The sequence below is a fragment of the Bacillus rossius genome, chromosome 3 (genome assembly GCF_032445375.1).
Source record: "Bacillus rossius redtenbacheri isolate Brsri chromosome 3, Brsri_v3, whole genome shotgun sequence".
In the NCBI taxonomy this organism is placed as follows: Eukaryota; Metazoa; Arthropoda; class Insecta; order Phasmatodea; family Bacillidae; genus Bacillus; species Bacillus rossius.
The window spans coordinates 43,891,825-43,915,968 of record NC_086332.1 but is presented as its reverse complement, the minus strand read 5'-3'; the positions used below and the strand labels follow the sequence as shown (position 1 = coordinate 43,915,968).

The 24,144-nt window shown below is 35.5% G+C and overlaps 1 protein-coding gene across 7 annotated transcripts in view; it reads right to left on the bottom strand.

Annotated features, from left to right (window-relative positions):
- LOC134530599 (tudor domain-containing 6-like) overlaps positions 1–24,144 on the bottom strand; it is a 229,928-nt gene that overhangs the window by 88,008 nt on the left and 117,776 nt on the right. For 6 of the 7 annotated variants that reach the window (XM_063365580.1, XM_063365575.1, XM_063365578.1 and 3 more), the window contains 6 exons: positions 23,810–23,917; positions 22,395–22,565; positions 17,957–18,120; positions 12,223–12,352; positions 10,846–10,923; positions 3,817–3,924 (listed from right to left, as the gene is read on the bottom strand). In XM_063365580.1, the coding sequence (XP_063221650.1) occupies positions 3,817–3,924; positions 10,846–10,923; positions 12,223–12,352; positions 17,957–18,120; positions 22,395–22,565; positions 23,810–23,917 (759 nt within the window). The remainder of the gene's footprint in view (positions 1–3,816; positions 3,925–10,845; positions 10,924–12,222; positions 12,353–17,956; positions 18,121–22,394; positions 22,566–23,809; positions 23,918–24,144) is intronic. The other variant, XM_063365577.1, reaches the window with a different exon arrangement.

The window sequence follows — 24,144 nt, the reverse complement described above, 5'->3', positions numbered from 1 at the left end:
GTGTCTGTGATATGTATTTTCAAAGCTAACAAAAATGCCCAGTTTACGTTGGGGGCATCCATAATTACTTAAAATTAAATGCACCTGCCGGTGTAATCCGAACGCGGGAAGCACATGCCGCAGCACGTACATCAGCAGGATAACAGACCAGCTTGAACCAGTTTGTATCACGTGATTTAACGCCACTTCCGAATCCGATGGTAAATAAAAGAAAATGGATGTGGGAACTGTTAGTTATTTGCCATTCAAAAATAAAAATGGGAGGGGATACACTTGATGCTACGTCAATGCAAGCTGATCAATAAACAAAAAAGTATTGCCAACTACAATCTACCAAACAAAAATTCCCTGATTTTTGAAAAAATTCCCTGATTTTTCCCTGATTATTCCCTGATTACAATAATCCCTGATTTTTCCAGGTTTTCCAGGTTTTCCAGGGTCAGTAGACACCCTGGAATTCTACTGGGCACCTAATTCTGACACACTCGCATCCGTCCTTTCCTGCCTTGTTAGGATTTCCTATTCCTCTAGTGATACCCGCGAACAAAGTTAGTGCGCCACTCTGTTGCGGATACAGTTAGAGTGTGTGCTTAGGTGCATTTTCTAGTATGTTGGTTACCAGACGCAATCTCGAACTTGCATTGATCGGAGTTACTTTAAAATTGTTTTGGGTTTTTTGTATATTTAGTGTTGTGTATTACTCTGTGATCATGTCATTCACAGGGAGCAGTTGGATACAAGACATGTCCAAATCGATACTGCTAACTTGATGTAAGTTTTTGGACATACGCCATTGCTAAGATAACATCGATACTGCTACAACTACTGACAGACTTGAAGGTGGTGGACATGAACCCGGACACAGTGACACTGGAAGAGCTAAGACGGATAGCGCGTAAGTGTTGCGCAACAGATCCCACCGACGAAGTTACTGACGTAAACCCGCTGGTAGTTGAAACACGTAACGTAGTTGACAGTAGTTGTACGAAACACGTCTTAAACAAAATCCTAGGACAGCTGCCTGAATTAAAAAAGTGTGGTCCCGAAGAGATAATTATATTATTGTGTAATGTGGAGGATATTATTACTTTGAATATAGTATCTCTTAGGACTTTGTATGGGTTATTAGTTTGCCAAGCCCCGATTAAATTACGTGAAATGTTTTTGAAAGGGCAAGAAAGTAATTGTACCTGGGATGAAATGAAACGTATTTTGATAAATTTTTGTACGGACACTAAAATATGGGAAAAACTGTATAATCACTTTCTGTGTAGACCTCAATGTCATGATGAGTGTGGCCTAGCCTGCGTCACAGATATTTGTAGGTATGTAAAGGTTCTAGGTAATCCTTACCCAAAAAAGGAGTTGGTTGAAATGATAGTTGATAACTTGAGTTCAGACTTGAAAACATATTGCGTAGTGGGGAAACCATTGATTTTGACAGATTTAAAAACGGAAATTATGTCCGCTGAAACCAGGGTGCGTGCTCGGACTGTAGACGCACCAGCACGTAATTATCCTAGTCCAGTCATAAACAAATGACAAGACGGAGTTTGGATAATTGAAGTTCTACTGTACTTACAGAAGTTTCATGTTTTTTGGCTAAACATGGTTGCTACAAGCTTGGAATTCCAAATTCCCTGACTTTTCCCACTTTTCTAGTCCTGTAGAAACTATGCATAGTTACCCAAAAATAAACAGGGCACAATTTTTCGTAAAGTAAGAGTTGAAAAAGATTTTCAAAACTCGACAAAAGCCCATAGTAACAATTCATTGCACATTTTTCATCACGCTCCAAAATTTGTTAACCTGCTATACCTTAAGGGAAGATGCACATCTTTCACATGGTTTGAAAGTGTGTGTGTGTTTTGTGTGTGTGAGAAAGTTGTTGCAATGGTATTAAGGGTTTGCAGTTATGATCATCTGAGGTTGCTGTAAAACCCATTAATGATTGAAAATGATCAGAAAATAGGAAATCTAGGCGTGAGAAGTATATTTCTGCATTATGTGACTGTCTTAATGGCACTTTAATTTCCAACTAAAACTGAAACAAATGTTGCAGAATCACAATATGTTTGGAACCCTACGTGCACAAACCTAATGAAAAAAAAAATGGATATATAAGCAATGTGTAGAGTAATGGATCTGCAAAAGGTGAGGTTATTTTTTTTTATTAAATGCTGTTAATTTTTTTTATAAAATTCCCAACAAAAAAACAAAATTATATTATTCTATGTAAACTTTTGTTTGAAAACTAAAAATCTTTAAAATATTTTAATCAATACCTATTGCTTACAAAAAACATCACAAAATCCTATTTCATAAAGAACATAAATGTCTTATCTTACTGCATTTAATAAAAATTCTAACTGAAATTGTTCAATTTAGTCATTAAAAGACAACACTTCAACACTGGCTACTTTTTGGTTTAGCATTTACTTTAGCTTTTCTGGAGCCACTTTCTTCAGTATGAGCAATTTACACCCTGGTTCATATTCACTTAAAATATCCAATATTAAGGAGTTTTTAAGGGCCCCTTTACTTCATTGCCTTCATCACTATCAAAAGATAGAAAACAATTTGTAATATCACTAATATAGAATATACCCAAAGAAAATAACAATGTTATACATATTGTACACAAAAAAATAATTTAGTTGGTTGGTTCAATTCATCCAGAATTATATCTGCAACACATCTAACCCAAGAAGAGTATCTGAATTTTATACCCCAACTATTTAATATGATCACTAATAATATTTAAATTTCAAAGTATGACAATGAAACAAACTTTTTTTTAGTTTAAAGGTAAGATAACAAACTATGAAAAACAAATTCAAAATATTTTTGTATATAAAATCAAATCACGTGGCCCGAAATTTGCCAATTGTGCTGGGCATGCACAAGACATTGTATGCTGCAAGTCGAAAAAAAAAAGAATATTAAAACACCCACATTTATGCATTACTTGAAAGTTATCAGTCTTTATTAATGAGTTTTTAAGGATTGTTGGTGAAATTTAAGGACTTTTAAGGGCCCTTAATAAATTTAAGAAAAATTAAGGAATTTTTAAGGATGTTAAGGAGGCGTACAAACCCTGTACACGGCTTCTTTTAAATCAGGAAGCTGGAGATAGAATAAAATAAAAATTGAGTTTTGCACTGCAGAAGAAAAGCTACCATTCAGAAATAAACTGTATAAAAAATATATATAAAGAATGTAGTGATAGTCAAGGATACCTTGGAGTGAAAATAATAGGGGTAAAATCCTTTCCCTCAGAAAAATGGAAAGAAGCAAGGAAGAAAGTAGGAGGGACTCTGCAAGAAAGTCCATTAGCACACTCTCTCTCCCATTCCAAAATGTTAGCATGTCATCTTTCACACCTGTACCTGTTCAGGAACCCAAAGTGGTACGTATAAGGGACACAGTTTAAGGGCAGAGCGTGTTCCTGTAGCTAGCAGCGGAAGAAGTAAATAATCAGCACAGCAGAGCATATGGAGGTTTGCCAATAAAATGAAAATGGTTGGATACAAAAAAATTATTAGAAACCTTATTAAATTTTCAACGTGTCAGAATTTGCATAAAAATTAATTTTTTTAAAAAAGAAAACCATGTTTTAATTCTAAAGCATCAGAAAATGTGTTATTTTAGAGTTAAATACAATCACAAATTTTTAAGGTATATACTATAGCATCTTTTAATAACTAATTTATCGATAAAAACCACCATATTTACTCTCAAGGAAGTTGTATAACATAACTGAATCAGGAAGTGTGAGTTTATGCAAGTGATTTAAGGAACCAATATGCAACGTACATCTTTAGCAGCAGCATTGCCTTGCAAAGACTCATCTGCAGTGGCAACTATTGACACAGCTGCTTTCTTCCCACCATCAAGCCTCACTTTCATAACACCTTTCTCAGTCTGAAAAGAAGACAACAATCATCATTTCAAACTACAATTAAAATTTTTTTAAAGAAATCAATCTTTAACATAAAAATTTTTTTGGACATACATACTATAAAGAATACATGGTAACAACAGGCAAGTACTTTGCATTAAGCTGAATAATCCAAGACCATGATGTCGCAGCAATGTTGATTACCAACACTAAGCATTTCTTACAAAAATGTCTAATTTCATTTTGCATGAGATTGCAGTTCCTTTGCCTTAAATATGTAGAAATTTATTTTTAACAGTGCAAATGTTTTTTGTCACCAAGGAGGAGGCAAACACTGGTTTGCCAGTCGGCCCTCAGGCCAGTCCGAGCCCAACTGTGACAATGATGTTGAAAATGTTACTGTTAAAAAAAGAGTTGATAAAATCTTAACCTTCATTTGAAACCCATAGCTGTTTTCCAAAATCATTTCTTTTCTAATTAAAATGTAAATTATACACAGATAACAGTAATCAACCACTAATGCACTTTTACTTATTTTTACCATTATTAAATTTCTTGCCTCCTAACTACTCACAACTGGACTAAAACAAAATTTTCCACCTTTTTTTTACAATGTCTTGAGGAGTCAACATCTTCGCTCACGATATACAGCATTTGGTAGGAGTAATTTCGTGAATGGTACGGAAGTAGATTGAAACGGAAATGTATCCTTGAACATAGTGCTGCTGTGAATTCTTAGAAATCTTGAAAAGATGGCGACGTTTATAACCTCTGTTAAAATTAACTTTCGGGAACAAAAAAAAGGGGGGGGGGGGGGATGTACTAAGCATATTGGTGTGCCAAACTAAACTTTGTAATAGTACAATCATCCTTAAATACTTTATGTTATAATATACAGTCATAAAAAGAAATGATAACTTGAAAAATTCTTAGTTAACATTGAAATGTAAAGAGAACACAGCATTCGTCATACTGTAGGCACACAAGAAATTGTTAGCTTACATATATTCAATGCCATGTTGAATGATAAATTTCTTGATGAAATTTTTACTGTTAAGTCTTAAATGTTGAATCATGTCAATAAGGTTTAGGTATGTTTGTAGGAAGCATTTAATGACTGATTTGTCATTTAAACCAAAACAAATATAAATGCATATACTTTTATAATACACTAGAATCTCATAGCGAGCACGGAAATAGCGAGAACACGGCTATAACGAGGTCTTTTTGAGGAATTTACGGCGTGATCGCGTCAAGCGCGCTTTGGTTGTTTGTCTGCTTTATATCCACCCCTCTCGCTCGCCACTAGACATCTTGCCGTTGACACCTGTCACATTCTTCAGCCTCGCAGTCGCCACCTAAGTGCGTGGCTTTAAAAATAGAATCCCGTCCTTTCTTTTATCAAACTTCCGTTAGTTGTCTGTTCATTAATATTATTCTATTCCTGTGAACTCAGTATAACAAATGCTGAACGTGCTGGGGATATGTGCGTGTGTAATGCAACCGCTAGGCCACACAGAGTGCAGTCCCTTTGTTTCGTTTCTGACTACGTCTAGAGCTGTAGCAAACGAGTAACAAAACGTTACACACGGCTAGATTTCGTTACTCGCATTTTTCGTATGTTTTACGTATGCGCGCGCATATTCAATGAATCTACGTTGCAAAGAACGATGTTTGTTTATTAAGTAAAGTATAATTTAGAAATTCGTCGTCCAAGTTTTTTTCTGTTTATAAGAAAGTATTTTTTACAAATTACAAATATGTATGTTTTGGTTTTTTATTATCGCGTATTTTCACGGTTTTTTGTTTTTATCTTAAACGAGATAATATAATAAAACCGCTCTAATGAGATTTAATTGTTTCTTGGTTAATTATCAAATATTGTTAATTGTTTATATTCTATTATTATTTACGCGACGTCATACTGTACGCGTACGCAATACGACTTGATTCGTTGCTGCAACATAACATAGCATGTTATGCGGTATCAGAAGTAACGAGTAACGTAACGATACAATAGTAACGAGTACTAATTGTTATAGTAACGAATACATACGGGTACGGTTTTTTTCGTTACTTTTACACCTCTACTTTTTTGTAAGGAATTAAATCGTCGCGCTACACTAGCGCCGCCTGTTAGCTACATCCCGAACCTACATGGCCGCCAGCAGACAGCCCGCATAGACAACAGATAGCAGGACAATGCTGCGTCGGTCGCGGGCCAAGTCGAGTAGTCGATTGCGGGCTGAGATGCTATATACTTATGTGGCGTGTTAGGGTATTCTGGTTATTTTGACGCAATCGGTGATCGCATCTGTACTTGTGGGGTATCGTTTTAAAGAGAATTCACACATCTGCTCACAGAAATTAAGATTTCGTTAATATAACCTGTTATCTTCCAATAATACAGGTTTAAACCCAATGTTTATACTATTTTTGGTTAATTTTTATTTTTTGGGGGCCAAAATCTGTCCAATTCGGTTATAGCGAGGATCAAACCCGGAACCGTGACACCTCGCTATAACGGGACTCTAGTGTATGTTTTAAAGTATTTCAGATTAATTTTGTTTATGTATCAATTGGACTGGAACTTTTAGTTTGAAAAATATTTTAAAGAGAGCACCACGTTCATAATGCTTTAGAGACCAACAAAACATTTAAGTTTCTCTGACAACATGTTTGTTCCAATACAATATTCCTGGCTAATAAGTAATAGGTATTTTTAAAGTTGTTATTATTTTATCAAATTATGACTACTGAAGTTAATGAAATGTATTTCATTTCAGGATTGTTTCAATACAAAGTTTACTTTAGCACACCAATATGCTAAGCATAGCCAATATTTACTAAAGTTAATATTAAAGGGTGCATGTTTCTACACGACTGTCTGCTATCTTGACAACTTCAACTCGTGGCTATAGCAGTTTCTACATGCATGTGTACTGGAGTTCCCACATGTTAAATTAACATTGTTAATGCTCACTTATTTCATTGCATTTCTGGCTCACTATAAAATTTCACCCTCAACACACCTAAAGAAGTATAACCTCAGAAAAACAGGCAATAATTCCGGTCTACGGGAAAATGTCACAGGTTCGGCGTTGAGGCATTTACATGCGACTCGTTCGGTACGCCTGTTGTTCAGCTAGTTATATTACCATCTTGTTAAATAGAATTATAGTTAGGTTTTAAAAAGGGGAAAAATTTATACTATTTTCTCCTAAAATTAATACTTTTTGTATATTTATCTCTCTCAGCATTTTTTAAAAACAATTATAACTTAAATTGTGTGTCCGAACTTCATATTTTAAGTTTATTTGCAACATGAGAACACATTGAATTTACTCGTTACTGAGATTAGATGTTTCTACATCACTAGCAAGTAGGTACTGAAAGACTCACTTTTTTATTGTGCATCACAATTAATGCTCTTGCTGAATAAACTTACCTTTCATTTCATAATCAAATAAATTTTTTTCTCCTTTTTTCCCCATCTGAACTATGAAGTTGGCCAGCAATTCAATCTCAAACATTTTAGGTATTTTGTAAGAGAAAGGAATATTTAGTAGTTATGGGTTGGTCCAATCATTAGAACCCTCGACTCCATCAAATCTAGCATAAAAAAGATTTAAGATCTGAAGAAAATAAAATAACAAAAAATGGAGAGAATAAAGTCAATTTTAAAATCTAACACTAATAACTCTGAAGGTTATTAGACCTATTAGAGTTTTATTCATATCTTCCTCCCCCCCCCCCCTGGTATTGTATTTTTAATAAGTAATTATGAAAATAAAATTATGATATACATGTACATTAGTTCCGAAAATGAGGTTGTGAAAGGAATATTTAAATGGTTGGATGTTTCAGCATAACAGTTGCTATCGCACTGGGTTGCTGAATTATAAAGATGTTATGTTGTGGGCGCCACCACGTGGTTCGTGGGCACGTGGACCCGGCGAGACTCTTTCTCCTGGTCGTGACGTCGCCCGTGTGGGGCGAGACACGCAACCCTATTCACCTACGGTGGCCCTAACACCCGCTCTCAGCGTCGTGTACGCTATCACCATGAAACAATTATCCCAAGTGGGCTCTAGGCGTCCCACACGCCATACACTCCTTAAGGACACACGTGGTTAGAATGAAAAGATGGAGACTTCAATGCGCCCGAGTTTTATTCACTCCTTCCTCTTACATATTTACTTATTAAGCGGTTAAAAAGCCAACGGCATGAATCAGCTTAGAGGAGGGCCAGGTCACCTCGTGGCCTGACCTACGATTCGCAACGCAGTCGAATTCAAAAGTCCGTCTGAGCGGAAAAAATATTTACGTTAAAGAGTCTTCCACCCGGAGTAGGCCTCGAAGCGGTTAAAAGCGATTCAGAAAAATTATTACACGGCCGGATGCTAAATGATCAGTTCTTACCAAGTATTGAAGGCGACGAGGTACAGCACGCGTCCTACTCCGGGCGGTTCCAAGATTAGACTACCTGGCTAGGGGATGTCATGGCGCCTCCTTCCGCTCCCGTTACCGTTAGCTGTTCAATTTACGTTTTTACTTACAATGAAATATGAATAAACATTTAGTAAACCAGTATTAATTAAGTTACTGCCTCTGCTCCTTCCACCTAATTAACAAAGCTAAATAAAAGAATTACAATAATGAAAAGTTAATTTGGTAGTTCTCTTAGCGGTCGCTTGTGGCGCTGTAACGTCTGTTTAGAAAAATGGACCTGCAAACATACGACCCTTGGGAATTAAAAGATAAAATAAAGGTTGACAATTCTTATTTAATAATTAGGATTTACGGGGAAGCCGCACCGACTCTAATTACTGGCCTCTTGTATGGCCGCAACACACACACTCACCTACACACGCTCGCCGTCGGCGGGACGTTTGAAATAGAGGGTGCTGGTGGGGGGAGAGGGGTGCTGCCGTGGACGGGTCACATCGGGCTTAGGAGGGGCGTAGCCCTGGACGACGTCACAGTTAACATTTTATATTTCATTAATATTAATTCATTTTTGAGTCTCATGACCTAGATTCAGATCGAGGTACTTAGCGATTCGAATTTGAGATTTATATCCGAGAAAATTGGGATTTGACTAGCGAAATACGAATACAATCCTCAAATACCATCAAATCATTACCATCAGAAAGATTTGATGTTTGAGGATAATTATTTAGGAAAAATATTTCAAGCTCTTAACTCGTACGGATGTTGATTTTTTAATTTATGTTTCGTAATTAATTTTTTAAGGGCTATTTTTTAAATTTTTAACTCAATACATTCTTTTTATTTATTATTCTGCCACAAACATTTACAACAGATATTCACTTAGTGTAATATCATAGGTGTAAAAAGGTGCAAGTCACGATAACTACAGATTCGTCCACCTTTTTACACCCATGATATTACACTAAGTGAATAATATGCAGTGTAAACTCTACATAACAACACTTAACGGAATGAGCATTTTTCGGCGTTATAGAGAGTGGTTGTTAAATGGAGAGAAATAAAATATATCATTTTACTATTCTATATTTTCAATTTGCGCCACACTCGTGAGTTACATTCGTATCAACACTTTGTGCTTCTCCATTAATTTTACCATAGTTGATATGGTGACGTTCTTTGAATTTCCTGAGCCATCCTTCTGATGCTTTGAAAGCAGTTAATCCTAGTTCTTCGGCAAACTTTTCCGCCTTAGCTTTCACGATCGGCCCAGAGACAGGCATATTATTCCGGCGTTGTCTATAAAATCATAATAGCATTGCTTGATCCAGATCTTCGTATTGAGGTTTCTTTAATTTCTTTGCAGATTTTCCATCCTCCTCTGCTTGCAGAATTTTTTCTTTGTTTTTCCATATTTTAGACACGGTACAACGGCTAAATCCAAAGTGTCTTCCAACATCACTGATCTTTTTCCTGCCTATATTTAGCGTATTAATAAAACTTTTTCATCAATACACAAAGATTTTTGTTTACTCACCATGTTTACAGTTCAAAAGTCTGTAAGCTACTGCTATAATGATAACGTGTAACAACTTGACTAAAGTCTAGTGTCGAGGTAAACATGTGCAAGTTCATCATACAAAAACAAAAGACAAGATTTCTTAGAATCTCCGGTACGTCATTCAAAGTAAACATATGCTAGATAATACAACAACAAAACAGCAAACAAAAGAACGTACACAGCTGCAGTTCTTAACTTCTGCAACATAGAAAGTACTACTTAATGATTTATAATGCTGTATTGTTGTCGTTAAATAGAGTGAGCATGACGCTATATAGAGTGTATTATTGTCTAGAAAACAAGGTAAACCAACCAAACTGAAGCAATTTCGACATTTTAAGGAGTTAGTCGTTAAATTGAGTGACGTTATAAAGAGTTTACACTGTATGTTGAAAATATATTTGTGGCAGAACTACAAATGTAACAGAGTAAAATTTTTAGAAATAAGCCTTCAATATAAATACTCAATGATTGCAAAAAAAATAATAAGAAACAAGGCATGTGAGTATGAGCCTTAAGGAAAGTAAATTTAGAAATTAAAACTAGTACATATGTAGTTGACAAGGACTTATGTTATTTACATCTTCAGAAGTTTTTAAAAAAACGTTTGTACCTGCCACCAGCTACCACACAGAGTGCTTGCACTTAGAATTGGAACATTAAATAAAAAAAGTTATCATAATTTTAAGTAGCTCCTGTCATTTTAAGGATTAGGTAAATTACTATGTTAGATTCTTCAAAATATAATTTCTGTGTTTTTATTCATTACTGTTTCTTTGACACGTGGTTTTGGATTCGAGGCATTCTTCAGAAATTAATTAGAGAATTGGATAGAATAAAATTATGTTTCGACCCATCAGCCAACACTTCTATTTAGTTGAAGTATGTACAAGCATTCCAAGTAAATATCTAATTGCTACTTAGTACTTACTTCTCCTGTTCGTATTATGGAAATAATCGCATCATCTGACAATACAGGTATTTCATCCACAAACTCAATCTTTTCTGCCTGTAAACAAAAAAGGACAATTTATTAACATCCAAGGAATACAAATTTATCAAATTCTTTGACAGGAACCAGTAGAGTGTAGTAGTTCTGGATTCGCAGACATTGTGTGGCATCAGGTTTCTCAAGGTATTCTCTCAGAAAGAAATGCAAGCGGTAGCATAAAATGCCTATTTGTTGGATGCTTGCTTATAAAAATTGGTTACTGTGTGTTTAAGGGTTTTACATCACACAGAGGCTTAAAGCTACAGCCACACAGGGCGCTATGCCCGCCATGTTCTCTATGTATGCTATGCGAGCAAAATAGAGCCAGCTGCATTAGGTGTCACTGGCCATACGATGCTATGTTCGCTTTGTTGGTGATCCTGGTAATGTCGCTGGTGACTGGTTCTCGGCTATTTTTCTAAACTTTGCTGACTTTACGCATGCGTAGATAAGCAAAAACATGTGTTAGCGCGGAACTATACCGTACTTCTGTGTTTGCTTTTTATGAAGTTCATTTTTTCTCAGTAATGTACTTTTAATAGTCATGTCGACGGCAAAGTTGATTAAAAAATTACATAAATATCCATCCATGTTTGTGGAATAAATTGATGGAAGAATATATAAGTCAGGATACACAGAACAATGCTTGGGATTTGATTTCAAAGGAATGCTATCAAACTGAGTTGTATTTACTGAAACAATCCATAAATTTGGTTTCGTCTCCACAAGCAACAGTTTCATCAAATTATGAAATTTATCAAATTCTTTTTGTCTCTATGTTACCTTAATTATTACTTTTTTTTTATTTATTACTGAGAGAGCCAGCAGAATATTATTGTCAGAATTATAACTTGAATCCCGGGATGCGTCTCTCGAACGTTGCGAACTAGACTGATCTGTCTGGCCATATGGTGCGGCAAACATAGCGACTATCGTGAACATAGCATAGCTTTCTGGGTGGCCTCGGCTTAAGGAGCTTGCCTTATATCCACACAGGCCTACATATAAATAAATTATTGGAGTACTAAAACAGTTTAGTTTTTGATATTAACCATGAATATCATCAGAGTGCTTGTAATATCTAATAATAATAATAATAATAATAATAATAATAATAATAATAATAATAATAATAATAATAATAATAAACACCAAACACTAATAAATTTAACAAACCTGTTCAAGTGATATGAAGTACCTAAAAAGTTTCACTTAGAACATTCATTAAATGTACTGGAAATTATTAAGACAGAAATTCTAAGAAAAAATTTTCATCTCATGAAATCATTACACAATGTAATTATAAAAATAACTTACCATTGGTGGTAAGCTTAGAATTGACGGTGATAACTCGTGCAATGTTGTAGGATCACAAATATCAACATTTCCATAGTCAATATATTGAACAGCCAGGTTAGGATCCAACATCAGTATCTTTGCACGGTACCTGGTCAACATAACATTTTGCAATCACGAAATTATGTAAAAAATATATATAGAATGAAAAAAAATTGTAATTTTTTTTCATTGATAGTAAACACATATAGCATTGTCTAGAGGTATATCACTATCTGACTAAATTTAAAACCACTCAAACTTAAATGTCAAATCTTTCTAAAGATATAGTTCATTTGAGAAATTTTCATTTAAATAATACCTCACTATCTAAGTCTTTCTTGCATTCTTGCAAAAATGAGAATTAGTTTCAACTTTCTATTTCTATTATGTTTGCTTTTGGATCAACATAGATGCCTACGTGTACTGGACTTAAGACAATTCAAACAAAACCAAAATTCATAATACGTATTGCATTTAACACAATTTATGGTTTGGCTTGGAATCAAATAATTTGAAGGGCCGCCTGCAAAGTATTTAAAAAATACACACTTAGAATATGGAATCCTAAATGCTAGATTCAGAACTTTATTCTGATAACTTGCAACATTGCATGCTGAAACAACATTGCCACAAGCAAATATTGTGTGTTGAAAAGAGAGTGTGACGAAAATTAGCGATTTTCTCGGCACCATCTCATGTTTTTATTTATTTGTACTTCTGATCAGTGTTCAGAGGTTTACATTTAATTTTTAAATCCAATGTGACCCTTATTATTTAAGCATTAGACAGTCGGTTCGCTGGCTGCTAGTGCTACTGCGCTATGCGGCTGGTAGCGCCATGTTAGCAGCGTTTTGGATTTCTCCAGACTGCCATCGCTGCATCTTTCGTCGTGCCAGGCACGCACAGCGTAGTGCATCCAGCCTGCATAAGCATGGTTCCCAGCTACTCTGGAATTTTCTCCCCCTTCCCACCAACCTAACCTTTTCTTTCCATCACATCGGCATGATTTCCTTCATCTTCCCCCGGGCCCAAGAGTCACCTGCCATTTTGTCACCAGAAACCCCCCTTCCCCCCCCCCCCCAAACCCTATGCCAGCGCACGTCACGCTGCCCTGCGGGACACCTCTCCGACACCTTAGAAACTAAATTAAAGTACTCTGTAGTTGCTCAGTGCACCCTTCAGGCAGTGCCACTAGCCAAGAACTTTCTCCTCTCAGTACCCCCAGCATTTTACCTCTAGGCCATCCTATTGGACTCCCTTCTCCAGTCTAATGTTTGCCAATCAGAGCACTCCCTCCTGAGACAGCTTCAAAGATACCTCTATTCCACCCCCCCCCCCCCCTTTTCATCCTTTTATACCCTGGGGGGGGGGACATTAATTATGCTCAGTACTAAACCAACCTTACAGCAGTTGTATTGGGATTACTACTGGAGACTCTTCTAACTTCTGGATCAAGTCCTGTATCGGATCCTTAACTAATGAATGTAGTCACGTTAATTTGGGAATTTTATTCCTAAAGTCTCTTCCTTCGTTTCGTGTGATAATGTAGTGTCTCTTGGCCTATGCTTTTTTGGACATAACTTAAGTCATTTCTGCATGGATTTAGCTAAGAGATATTCCTTCCCACCATCAAGCGGTAAGTGGGACTCTACTACCTGAATTGGCCCTCCCATAAAATGTCAACCCTACTAGATTGTGTCTTTGTTCTATTAATTTTTAACACTGCTTGATTTTGCTGCCCAGATGGCTACTTCCGGCCCTGTCTTCCGGCCCCAGTCTATCCGGAGATCTTCCTGCTCCCAGGTGCTTCACTAACGGCCTCTGAAGTACATTGTTTCGGCATCCCCAAATGACCATCTTCACAGCAGGCGCATGACAGATGAGACAAAAAGGAATGTAAGCCTGCTCCATATTGCCTTCTTAACAAGATAATGCCTGTGCTAGAGCAACCAATTTCAGACCTACAAACCTTTAAACATGAATCCTTATTACTATTCTCTATTTTCACAGAAACGTAAAGAGGCTAAATATCTCATTTCAAGAGACAAAAATTTTTGGTTACAAACTCTAAACAACAAAATCAAAGAAAATCCAAAAAAAAAAAATTGTTGTTAAATAAAAATCATGAAAGAAGGATACGATCAGCCATTCTCTATCAAGGTCAATGATACTGTTACTAACGACACATTTTGTATTGCAAACAGTTTTGCGAACTATTTTTCTAGCGTATATGTAACTCCAGCCAATAACAGCACTCCTTTAATATCTGATAATACTGCTTGCTCCATTCCTATGTCCACTATTACTGAGAGTCTTGTACTTTGGGGAATCAAATCTTTGAAATCTACTATGTCAACAGGTCCAGATGGTATTCCTAATTTCATAATAAAAGGATGCTCTCTGGTTCTTGTTCCTATCCTTCAGTTTATCTTCAATAGCAGTATTAAAAACAGCATCTACCCCAATATATGGAAAACTGCCTAGGTCATTCCTATACATAAAAAAGGTAGCAAATTTAATGTCACGAATTATAGGCCTATTTCTCTTTTAAATGGATTTGCTTTAGTTTTTGACAAAATAATATTTAAGGACCTTGATTTCAATCTCAAAAATAAACTATCGGACTGTCAGCATAGTTTCAGAATTGGCAAATCTACTACTACAAATCTGATAACTTTCATAAATACAATTTATTCTGAAGTGATAACCCGAGGCCAAGTGGATGCTTGCTATTTTGATTTAGCAAAGGCTTTTGAAACAGTAAACCATCAGATATTACTCAGCAAATTATCCATTATGGGATTGAGTGACAAATATATCAAATGGTTTGGCAGCTATTTGAAAGATAGGAATTACTTTGTTTCTATTAATAAAACTAAATCTGATTTTCATATGGCAAACTCTGGAGTACCTCAAAGTGGTGGTACCCTTTCCCCCCTTCTTTTCCAAATTTTTATTGATGATATAACCAAAGCACTAAATTATTCTGTTGGTCTGATATTTGCAGATGACCTAAAAATATATAGAAAAAATACTTCATTACATGACTAACTTACTTCAACACGACATCTCTTCTGTTGTTGCATGGTGTAAGACTAATCTCGTTGAACTTAACTACGGTAAAACCACCACTATAAAATTTTCAAGAAAATATCATCCTATTGTATTTGAATATAAACTAGACAATCATACTATTGCCAAATCAAATTGTGTCAGAGACTTAGGTATCTTGCTAGATTCAAAATTATTCTTTCACAATCATATTGAAACACTTAGATCAAATGCTAATAAATTATTAGCATTGATTAAATAAATCACATTTAATGCATCTAATTTAGATTCAACACTTAGTCTTTATATATATTTGGTGAGATCTAAATTTGAATATGGTTCTGTGATTTGGAATAACATTAATAAATCACATAGTAACAAATTGGATAAAATACAATTCAAACTGATCAAAATTATAAACCTAAAAAGTAACATTTATCTAAATGTAGATTTACACTCCCATCTTGGTTCCTTATTAGGTATTTAGAAGAGAAATATTAGATGCATTATTTGTACAAAATTGTTACAAAAATACAATTAATTGTAATTATTTTCTTCACAATACTGGAATAAGAATACCTACTTTCAATAGTTTTAAGCAATCTTTAATTTGTACGTTAAGTAAAACAAATGATCTATAATTCAGAATCACTAAAAATTACAATAAATATGCAAGGTTCTTTCCTGTATTAGATAGCAAAATAAAATTTAAAAAAAAAATACAACTATACCTAACTTAATTTTCTTATTTTCTACATTATAAAATTGTAAAGAAATTATTTACTAATTGTTAAATGTTGCATGTTGTGTGTATTGTTTTTATTTTGTTGTCTTGTATTTTGTATTGTTTTATTCTGTCTGCATGTATCTGTGTTGTTTGTATTGTGCCTAACACCCAAGGCCATAAGCTGTAGGTGGGCATGCAACAAATATTAAATAAATAAATAAATAAATAAATAAATAAATAAATAAATAAACAAACAACTAAATATCAATTGCTAAAATATTTGAAGTTCATGCTATCTTTATAACTTAAACAAACTCAAAAATGTATTCATTTTATGTTCGGAAACATTTTCCCATTTGCCTTGTTATATCTATTAATCTTATAATGGTTTCTAAGTGTTTCTTATCCAAAAACAAAAGAAAAGCTAACAATAATAATTAAGATGAAAAGAAACACTAACTTTTTCCTTTTAAAAACCTGTTAGTGATAACGATCCATGCTATATAGACAGTACACCTATACCTCATTGAGCACGCCTTCAGATTGCACGGATTCATTTAGCACGATGTGAATTTTACTGCCCCAGTCTTGAATGGCAAGTCTGTAAATTTCAGTTAGCACAAAATCTCGACAGGAAACAAAAAAAAGTCTAGCACGATGCCACGAAGTCTGTTTCAACTTCTGTAAACAACACCGTGGGATACAGTTAGCCAAACAAGGGGGGAAGAGATGCGCGCGTAGGTCTGTCTACGCTATCGGCTGGTGTACAAACATCAGCTATGGCAAGTTAAATTGTGGCTATGGAGTGTGAAGGACCAAATGTTTTAACGTCCGTGTGCTTCCGTGCCATACCGTTGTCGCCTGGCCTAAAAACCCGGCCGTGAACCTAGTCTAGCCAATACCAGGGAATTCACTCAAAACAGAAGGAACGTTTGCCCATTCAGCTGCCGGTAACTGTATGTGCTTGATCACTCATAATGCATCGTGTTCAAGTATTTTAGACAAAACTAGAAGTATTACGGCACGCAGATTTTCAGGAAGGCCACACTTATGTTGGTCACACTTTAATTTTAAGCAAGTCATCTGTGCGCATAATCGTACGAAATAAGGACTCTTGCCAAAAGTTTATATAAGTCTGATGCTGTTGGTTGTACTAACGGGAATATATTAGACATTAGATACCGGAACAAATTAACAGGTGATTAACGTGGAAAAGGTTGTTAAATGAATGTTGCAATTAAAAAAAAAAAATATTTGGCCTGACAGGATTGGTGCGAACCAGGTGGTTCTATGCGAATAAGCACTTTAATTTTTGAAAAATTAAAATGTAATCATCCGGACAGTAATATCGGTTTCACTGTCAGTAAAGGATGGTTTGGAAAGATACGCGACGTGTGTTGAAGGTCACACCTGGGCGGGCAAGTCAGCCAGCCGACTGACGAGAAAGTACATAAGCACGTATCTCCCATTACGCGGTGTCATATTTGTCATACAATGTGCGATGGGCGGCATATAAAGATAAATGGTGTGACATATTTATAGTTAAGTGTTATTCAACGCATTTAATTTACGTAAAGTTTATATTCCTACACAATTTTGGAACACATTAAATAAATTAGCTATGCTATTTATGGGAACTAATGCTTCAGAATACGCGATTTCGAATAACACGAGTATTTTTAGGAACAAATTAGTCATGCTAAGTGAGGGATAAGTGTACTGTTGAGCCTGTATAGAATTTAAATATAAGTGCGTGTCTGTGGTTGACCTCTGGTGATTTCTGACCTAAAAAGTTTATTACAAACTGGTATGTCTTCCACAATTTCTATTATTTCAAAGATGTTTATAATTATTTATCATAAACCTATGTCACAAGAGACCTCTAGCCTTGCATACGTCAATATTTTACATAGTGAGGTCCTCTGTATTACTCACCATTCGCCTTCAAACATGGAAGCACACAGCTTTCCCACTTCAGGTTCTATCAGTGGCAATGATGGACTTTTGACCACTTCTTCACAAATCATTCTTAACGTATCATTGTTTGCAACACGCTGCACAAAATATGCATTTGATTTTTCTTTCATCACTACTGCCACCTGGTGATAAAAGAGAAAATATTAGTACTACAATGTATAGCATGGAACATACTAATTTAATTTTAAAAAAAATCTCTATTTTCAAGTACATATTCAATCTTAAAAATTAATTCAGCAGAATCCCCTTTCCTCCCATAAATTTTGCACTTTCATACATTTCATTACAAATATTCTTATTCTCGAGGGCCACAGTGGTGTCCAATCACCAGCATCCCCACAAAGTGATCCTGCTTTGATTCCCAGCAGGGTTAAATCCAGATATTGCATAAGTAGGAAAGTGGCAGATGCTGCTGTGAGTATGTGGGTTTTCTCAGTTCTGTTATTTTCCCAACTCATTCATTCCATTAATTCTCTACTCTCATCTCAGTCTCTAATGACCAAGACGTTGACAACACCTTAAATAGGTAGTAACTAGCTGATTCCATGATTCATACTAGACGAAGTATACAAAGGTATACCTGTAAAATCTTTTTACAAGTATTTGTTGACAGTACAGTAGAACCCTGTTGTAATGATTCTGCCTATGATGTTTTCCTGATTATAACGTTATATTTTCAATCACAACATTTTCTCCATAAGTACAATGTATTTAATTCCTATGTATAATATTTCACAAATTATGCATTTCTGTAATGTTTGTTTTATACGATTCAAGAAATAAAAAAAAAATGGAAACCTCTGTGTATTCTATACAGGGTAATTATAAAGTCCGTGAATCATTTCAAAAAATCGGTACAGTGAAATGGCTAAGAATTATGTAACAAATTATATACCACGTGAAAGAAAAACTCTCAGTTTTTTTTCACTAGTTATAAATGTTCTATGTGTCCACCTTGCGTCACACGACACACATCTAATTGATAGTCCAATTCTGCCTATACCCGACCCAGAATATCAGGAGTGATGGTAAGAGCAGCTGCTACGATGCGGGTGTCTCAATTCGTCAAGGTTCTGTGGTAGAGGTGGAACATAAACACTATCCTTAATGTATCCCCACAAGAAAAAATTGCAAGGTGTCAAGTCCAGTGATCGTGGTGGCCACGGGAGTAGCACTTAGTCAGCGGCCGTCCCACGGCCCATTCAGCGATGTGGCAATGTCTCATTCAGATAATCTCGTACCACATTGTGGTAATTTCTTGTACCACTTCATTATGCTATTGTAAACTGGTGGTGTTTTGTTAAACTTGCCACGAAAAGCTCTTTGGACACTCACCACGGATTCGCTACGGGCGTATTCAAGCACACAAAAGACTTTCTCTGCCTGGTTCGCAGCCATTTTCAGCAACTACATGCACTAGCGCCCCTGTCGGTTGTTTTTAAAATAGCTTTTTGGCGCTACATTCAAAAATAACTTTGAGAGTTGTTCATTCACGCAGTATATAATTTGTTACGGTTATTATTTTCCATTTCGCTGTACTGATTTTATGAAATGTTTCACAGACTTTATAATTACCCCGTATTATGTTTTCAGCTGTATGACTGTTCACACCATCCTGGAAAACCAAATAACAAATCCTTTCATTCTTTGCCATTCTGATGTGTTTTCAGATGTACAGACAGTAGCACCTCATTACTAAATACTTACAAGGACTTCAAGTTTTTGTACTTAATACTGAAAAAATACATACATATTACCATTACAATAAGAAAAATCATAAAATAAATAAAAACAAAAGCACTATTACAAGATATTTAGCGAACACCTGGTATCAGTTTAAATATTGGTGATTCTGCATAACTTAAGTTTATTTTTTTTTAATCTGTTATTTCAGTTTGTTTTTGAGTTTGAATATTGCTCCGTTGAACAAAATTTTCTGTTGTAGAAAGATTTCCTGATCTCTTCTGAAACCTTTTCGTGTTTAGAGATGAATTTGTTGTTTTTCTAAGCTCCAAATAGCTTCCGTCACCTATCACAGGCGGCTCCTCACAGTCAGAATCATCGGATGATTCAGATTTTGAAGACTATGATGTTGCCATCAGTCAACACTGGTGTTGTTTCTATTTCATTATCCACATACACACAGCCTGTGAATGAAACAGCATCAAACTGCATGGAGGCTGACACTTCTTGCCATACTTCAGGGTCAATGTCATTGCTTTCGCATGTTTGTGCTAAAATGTGGCATACATCCTGGTATGATGAAGTTGCAGTGAGCTTGTCAGCGTTACAGTTTACAATGCCAATACTTTCTCCAGCAGTTGGCAATAGTTTCTTGTTGAACATTTCACCACCCACCTGTGATCATTTCAATTGTCTGACGAACATTGATTTTGGTGGGCACTTTCTACCTCATGTTGATGAGCAACCTCTGAACAAGGCATTTTCGAAAATGTACCTTGGCATTCTCAATAATGCCTTGATCAAGGAGCTGCAACTGAGATGTGCAATTCGGTGGCAGAAACTACAGTTTGATGTTTTCCAGTCAAACATAAACACTGTGTACTGCGCAGTTGTTTATTAACAAAAGAATTTTTCTTCCTTCTATTTTCATATCCTTATTGGTTTTCACCAGCCAATTTGAGAAGAGTTCTCTCGTCATCCATTAATGTGTGTTACTAGCATAATCCACAGGAAGACAAGAAACTCCTTGAAGCACCTGGGAGTCTGTGTTTACAAAATTAATGGCCTCAAACTTTTTGTTCCTGTGGCAATGCAACAAAACAACAGACAACCTTACCTTTGCTTTTTTTACTCCAATGCATTTTTCACCTTCATATGTCATTGTCCTGTTAGGCAGAAGCATGTAAAAAAAAAGGCAGTTTCATCAGCATTGAAAATATTGTCTAAAGAGTACGACTAAAAAATACGCTCCAGCTTTTCTTCCTTCCACTGGTTTGCTGCCTATGTGTCTGCATTTATATCCTCCCCACAACCTTCTATGATATACCATGTCTTTCCCAGAAGCGGTGCAACTACCCTGAACTGGCTTGGAAATCTTCGAAGTCCATAAGCAATGCAAATTGTTTTGCTTTAGCTTGTAACATTGGGCCAGTTACTGGAACAATTTTTGATCATACTTCTCACCAACCATTTAATCAAAGCATCTTCCAGACCTTGGTGATCGGAACCAAGTCTTTTGCAGTCACAACTAAAAGATTCTTCATACTTTTTGTTTTTTTTAATTTTTGCCTGATTTTTGAAAATTTGACATATGTTCATCGCTGCAATGCCGTTGTCTTCGCAACTGCAACCTGCTTTTTCCTTTTATCCAGTTTTCCGAGCATTTACACTTTTCCCTTAAGCATGAATTGCTTTAGTTTCTTGTTATGTCCAAAATATCACTCATTTTTGTAGCACAAATACAATGAGGTGTCTAAAAAAAACTTAACATGAAAATAAATTAAAAACAATAACAATCATGGCACAGACTTCAACAATACATTAGCGTGACACTTTCCTCTGAATTAATACACTTTCCTCTCAAACTTCAGTGTTTTGATGTATCAAATGGTGTTGTGTTGTTCACGTCGCATATTAAGTATGTTAATCTATGGTAGTGTGCGCAAACGTTTGTTTTGAAAAAAAAATTTGCATTGAAAATATATGATTTTATAAAGTGAAAAATACGTTATAGTGAGGTATGTTGTACCGGTTTTCTACTGTACTTAGTTCTACAATATTTTAGTTTATTAACTGTTCCACAATGGCACAAAAAAAAAGCTTTTTATGTTGTTTAAAGAGTTGAATTTATTTCATTCGTAGATAGAAATCAACAGAAATTAAATGTACAAATGGCAAAGGACATAAAAATTTCCACTATAATGCTATCGTTACTTGTGAAACAATTTTACAGAAATGTGGCAGTGTGTATGTAAAGACAAAGAAAATAGAAAGCTTCATGAAGTTAAAAGAAAATTGTTGGCTTTGTTTAAATAAATTCAAACATAGCTTAAACTCATCAGCAATTTTGACACTGCTAAATTGTTGTTTTCTGCTTAAAAATTTTCCTTCTTATGTTACAGGGTTCTACTTTTTTATGCTTATTTCAATTGGAATTAAAAACGGGAATTTGAGATTAGGATACAAAAACTTTCTACCAAATTTTTTTTTGGGACAATTTCATGCATTAAACTGGCATGAGACTCAATGAATCTTGAAACTCTACCACTGAAGATGTGCAAAACCTGAAATGGTGCTGTACCTGGAAGATGCCAGCACTTACTGCAGCATACTGCGCAATGTGCTAACTGAACATGTGAGAGGAGTGTTAACTTCAAGGAATTGTAACAATACTGCACTGCAGACCAACCAAACAGAGCACCATGAGTCTCACCTTGATCGCAGTAGGTGAAGTGCGTTCTGCCTGCATGGCCGAGGCAACAGGTGGAACTCCCTCAGTACATGACGATGGGGCAACAGATGCAGCGTTCACCTCTGATGGTGACACGGGGACCGCACATAGACTTTCAGCCTGGAGAGAAGTTGCAACTATGGGCCGGGTCTGCTGAAATAACGCCATGCTCAGCAACAGAGCAACAATTTGTTTCCTATCATATACGTTTAATACACAACCAGTAAAATTTTTTAATTAACATTTTTTATTTTAAATGTAGTAACTCATCTCTAAAAGATAACTGAAAATCTCAAATAAAATACTTAGTTTTTGCAACTGTAATAGTGGCAGAGATTAAAGCTTTGCATACTCAAGCTGAGATATTGTTTCCCCGTATGTTGATTAAAGAATACTCTAAATTACACACATTCACTTTCCAAAAACAAAATTTCAGGAGGACCACGTGCGATACGACCATTACCTATCCGCCATATTGAGAAACCGACCACACAATGTTTGTAACCATAACAAAATTCCCAAACATAGACAACTGATTAAAAATTATGTAGGATGTTCAAAAATGATTGTTTAAAATTAAAGACTTGTAGCAAAGGCAAATGAAGCTATGCTATCCACTTCCACTTGCTGAGGAGAATAAGCAGACATATCATGTATCTAACGATATTGGCCCAAACATGCAAGATCCCAAGCATATGCCGACCTCCCTATACTCAAACTGAGAAATATCACAGCGAACTCAGCAAAATTGTAGCTGACCCCAGTCATCTCATTCACTGTAAACTTTTCCACTATGTGTGGGAATGCCCGCTTGCACTTAGTGGACCAGTCTGGAAGAACGCCATTACTCAACTCACCCTCCTCTCGTAATAATCATTTTTAACTCTAAGCTAAACCAAACAGCAAACAGATAGGACACTATCATGCTAATACGAGTGGTATATCTAAAACTGAGTTAATACAGAATAAATTAAAAAAATATCTGAAGGAATTCCACCAACAGTAGACGAAAATTAAAGTTAAATAAGAAATTTATAAAATTTGAAAAACTAAAACTCACACAACGTAAACACACTAACTGTAACGATCTGGGCAAGTTCACAAAGCAAAAATAAAAATTAAAGAAATCCCTGTAAGTATCCACATTACTTATATTATTGGCATAAACTATTATCAGCAATGGCAACCAACATTTTTTTTGATACTGGATTTTCAAACTGATCTCGTGGGCAATAAACCCACGGACGAGTTACACTTAGACCATGAACAAATTTACAATGCATTTTAGTAGACAAAGTGATGGAATTAAAATATAATATTTTTTTCCAAATAATATGATTATTTCTACTTATACAAATAATATTTTAAATTTTCAGAATGAAATAAAAAATACTTACTTCCTCTGCAATGGCACTTCCTTGTGAGGATTCAGTTTTGCCATCAATTTTGGTTATTGTGGCACACTTTCCATCAATTATAGTAACTTTCAGAATGCCATTTTTTGCCTGAAAAGAACAAAAAGTTTATAAATTTTTAGGTCTAAAAGGAAAAATACTTCATGGTTCAAGAAAAAATTTATAGGTGGAAAGTACGGAATCAGAAGATTAACACAACACGTTTTTGGTCAACATACCATCCGCCACTGTCTTCTTGAATATGAGCGCGATATAGCCAGCACCGTCATTGCGTCACTCTCATCAGGGCAACCATTCCTACAAAACTGGTTGCCCTG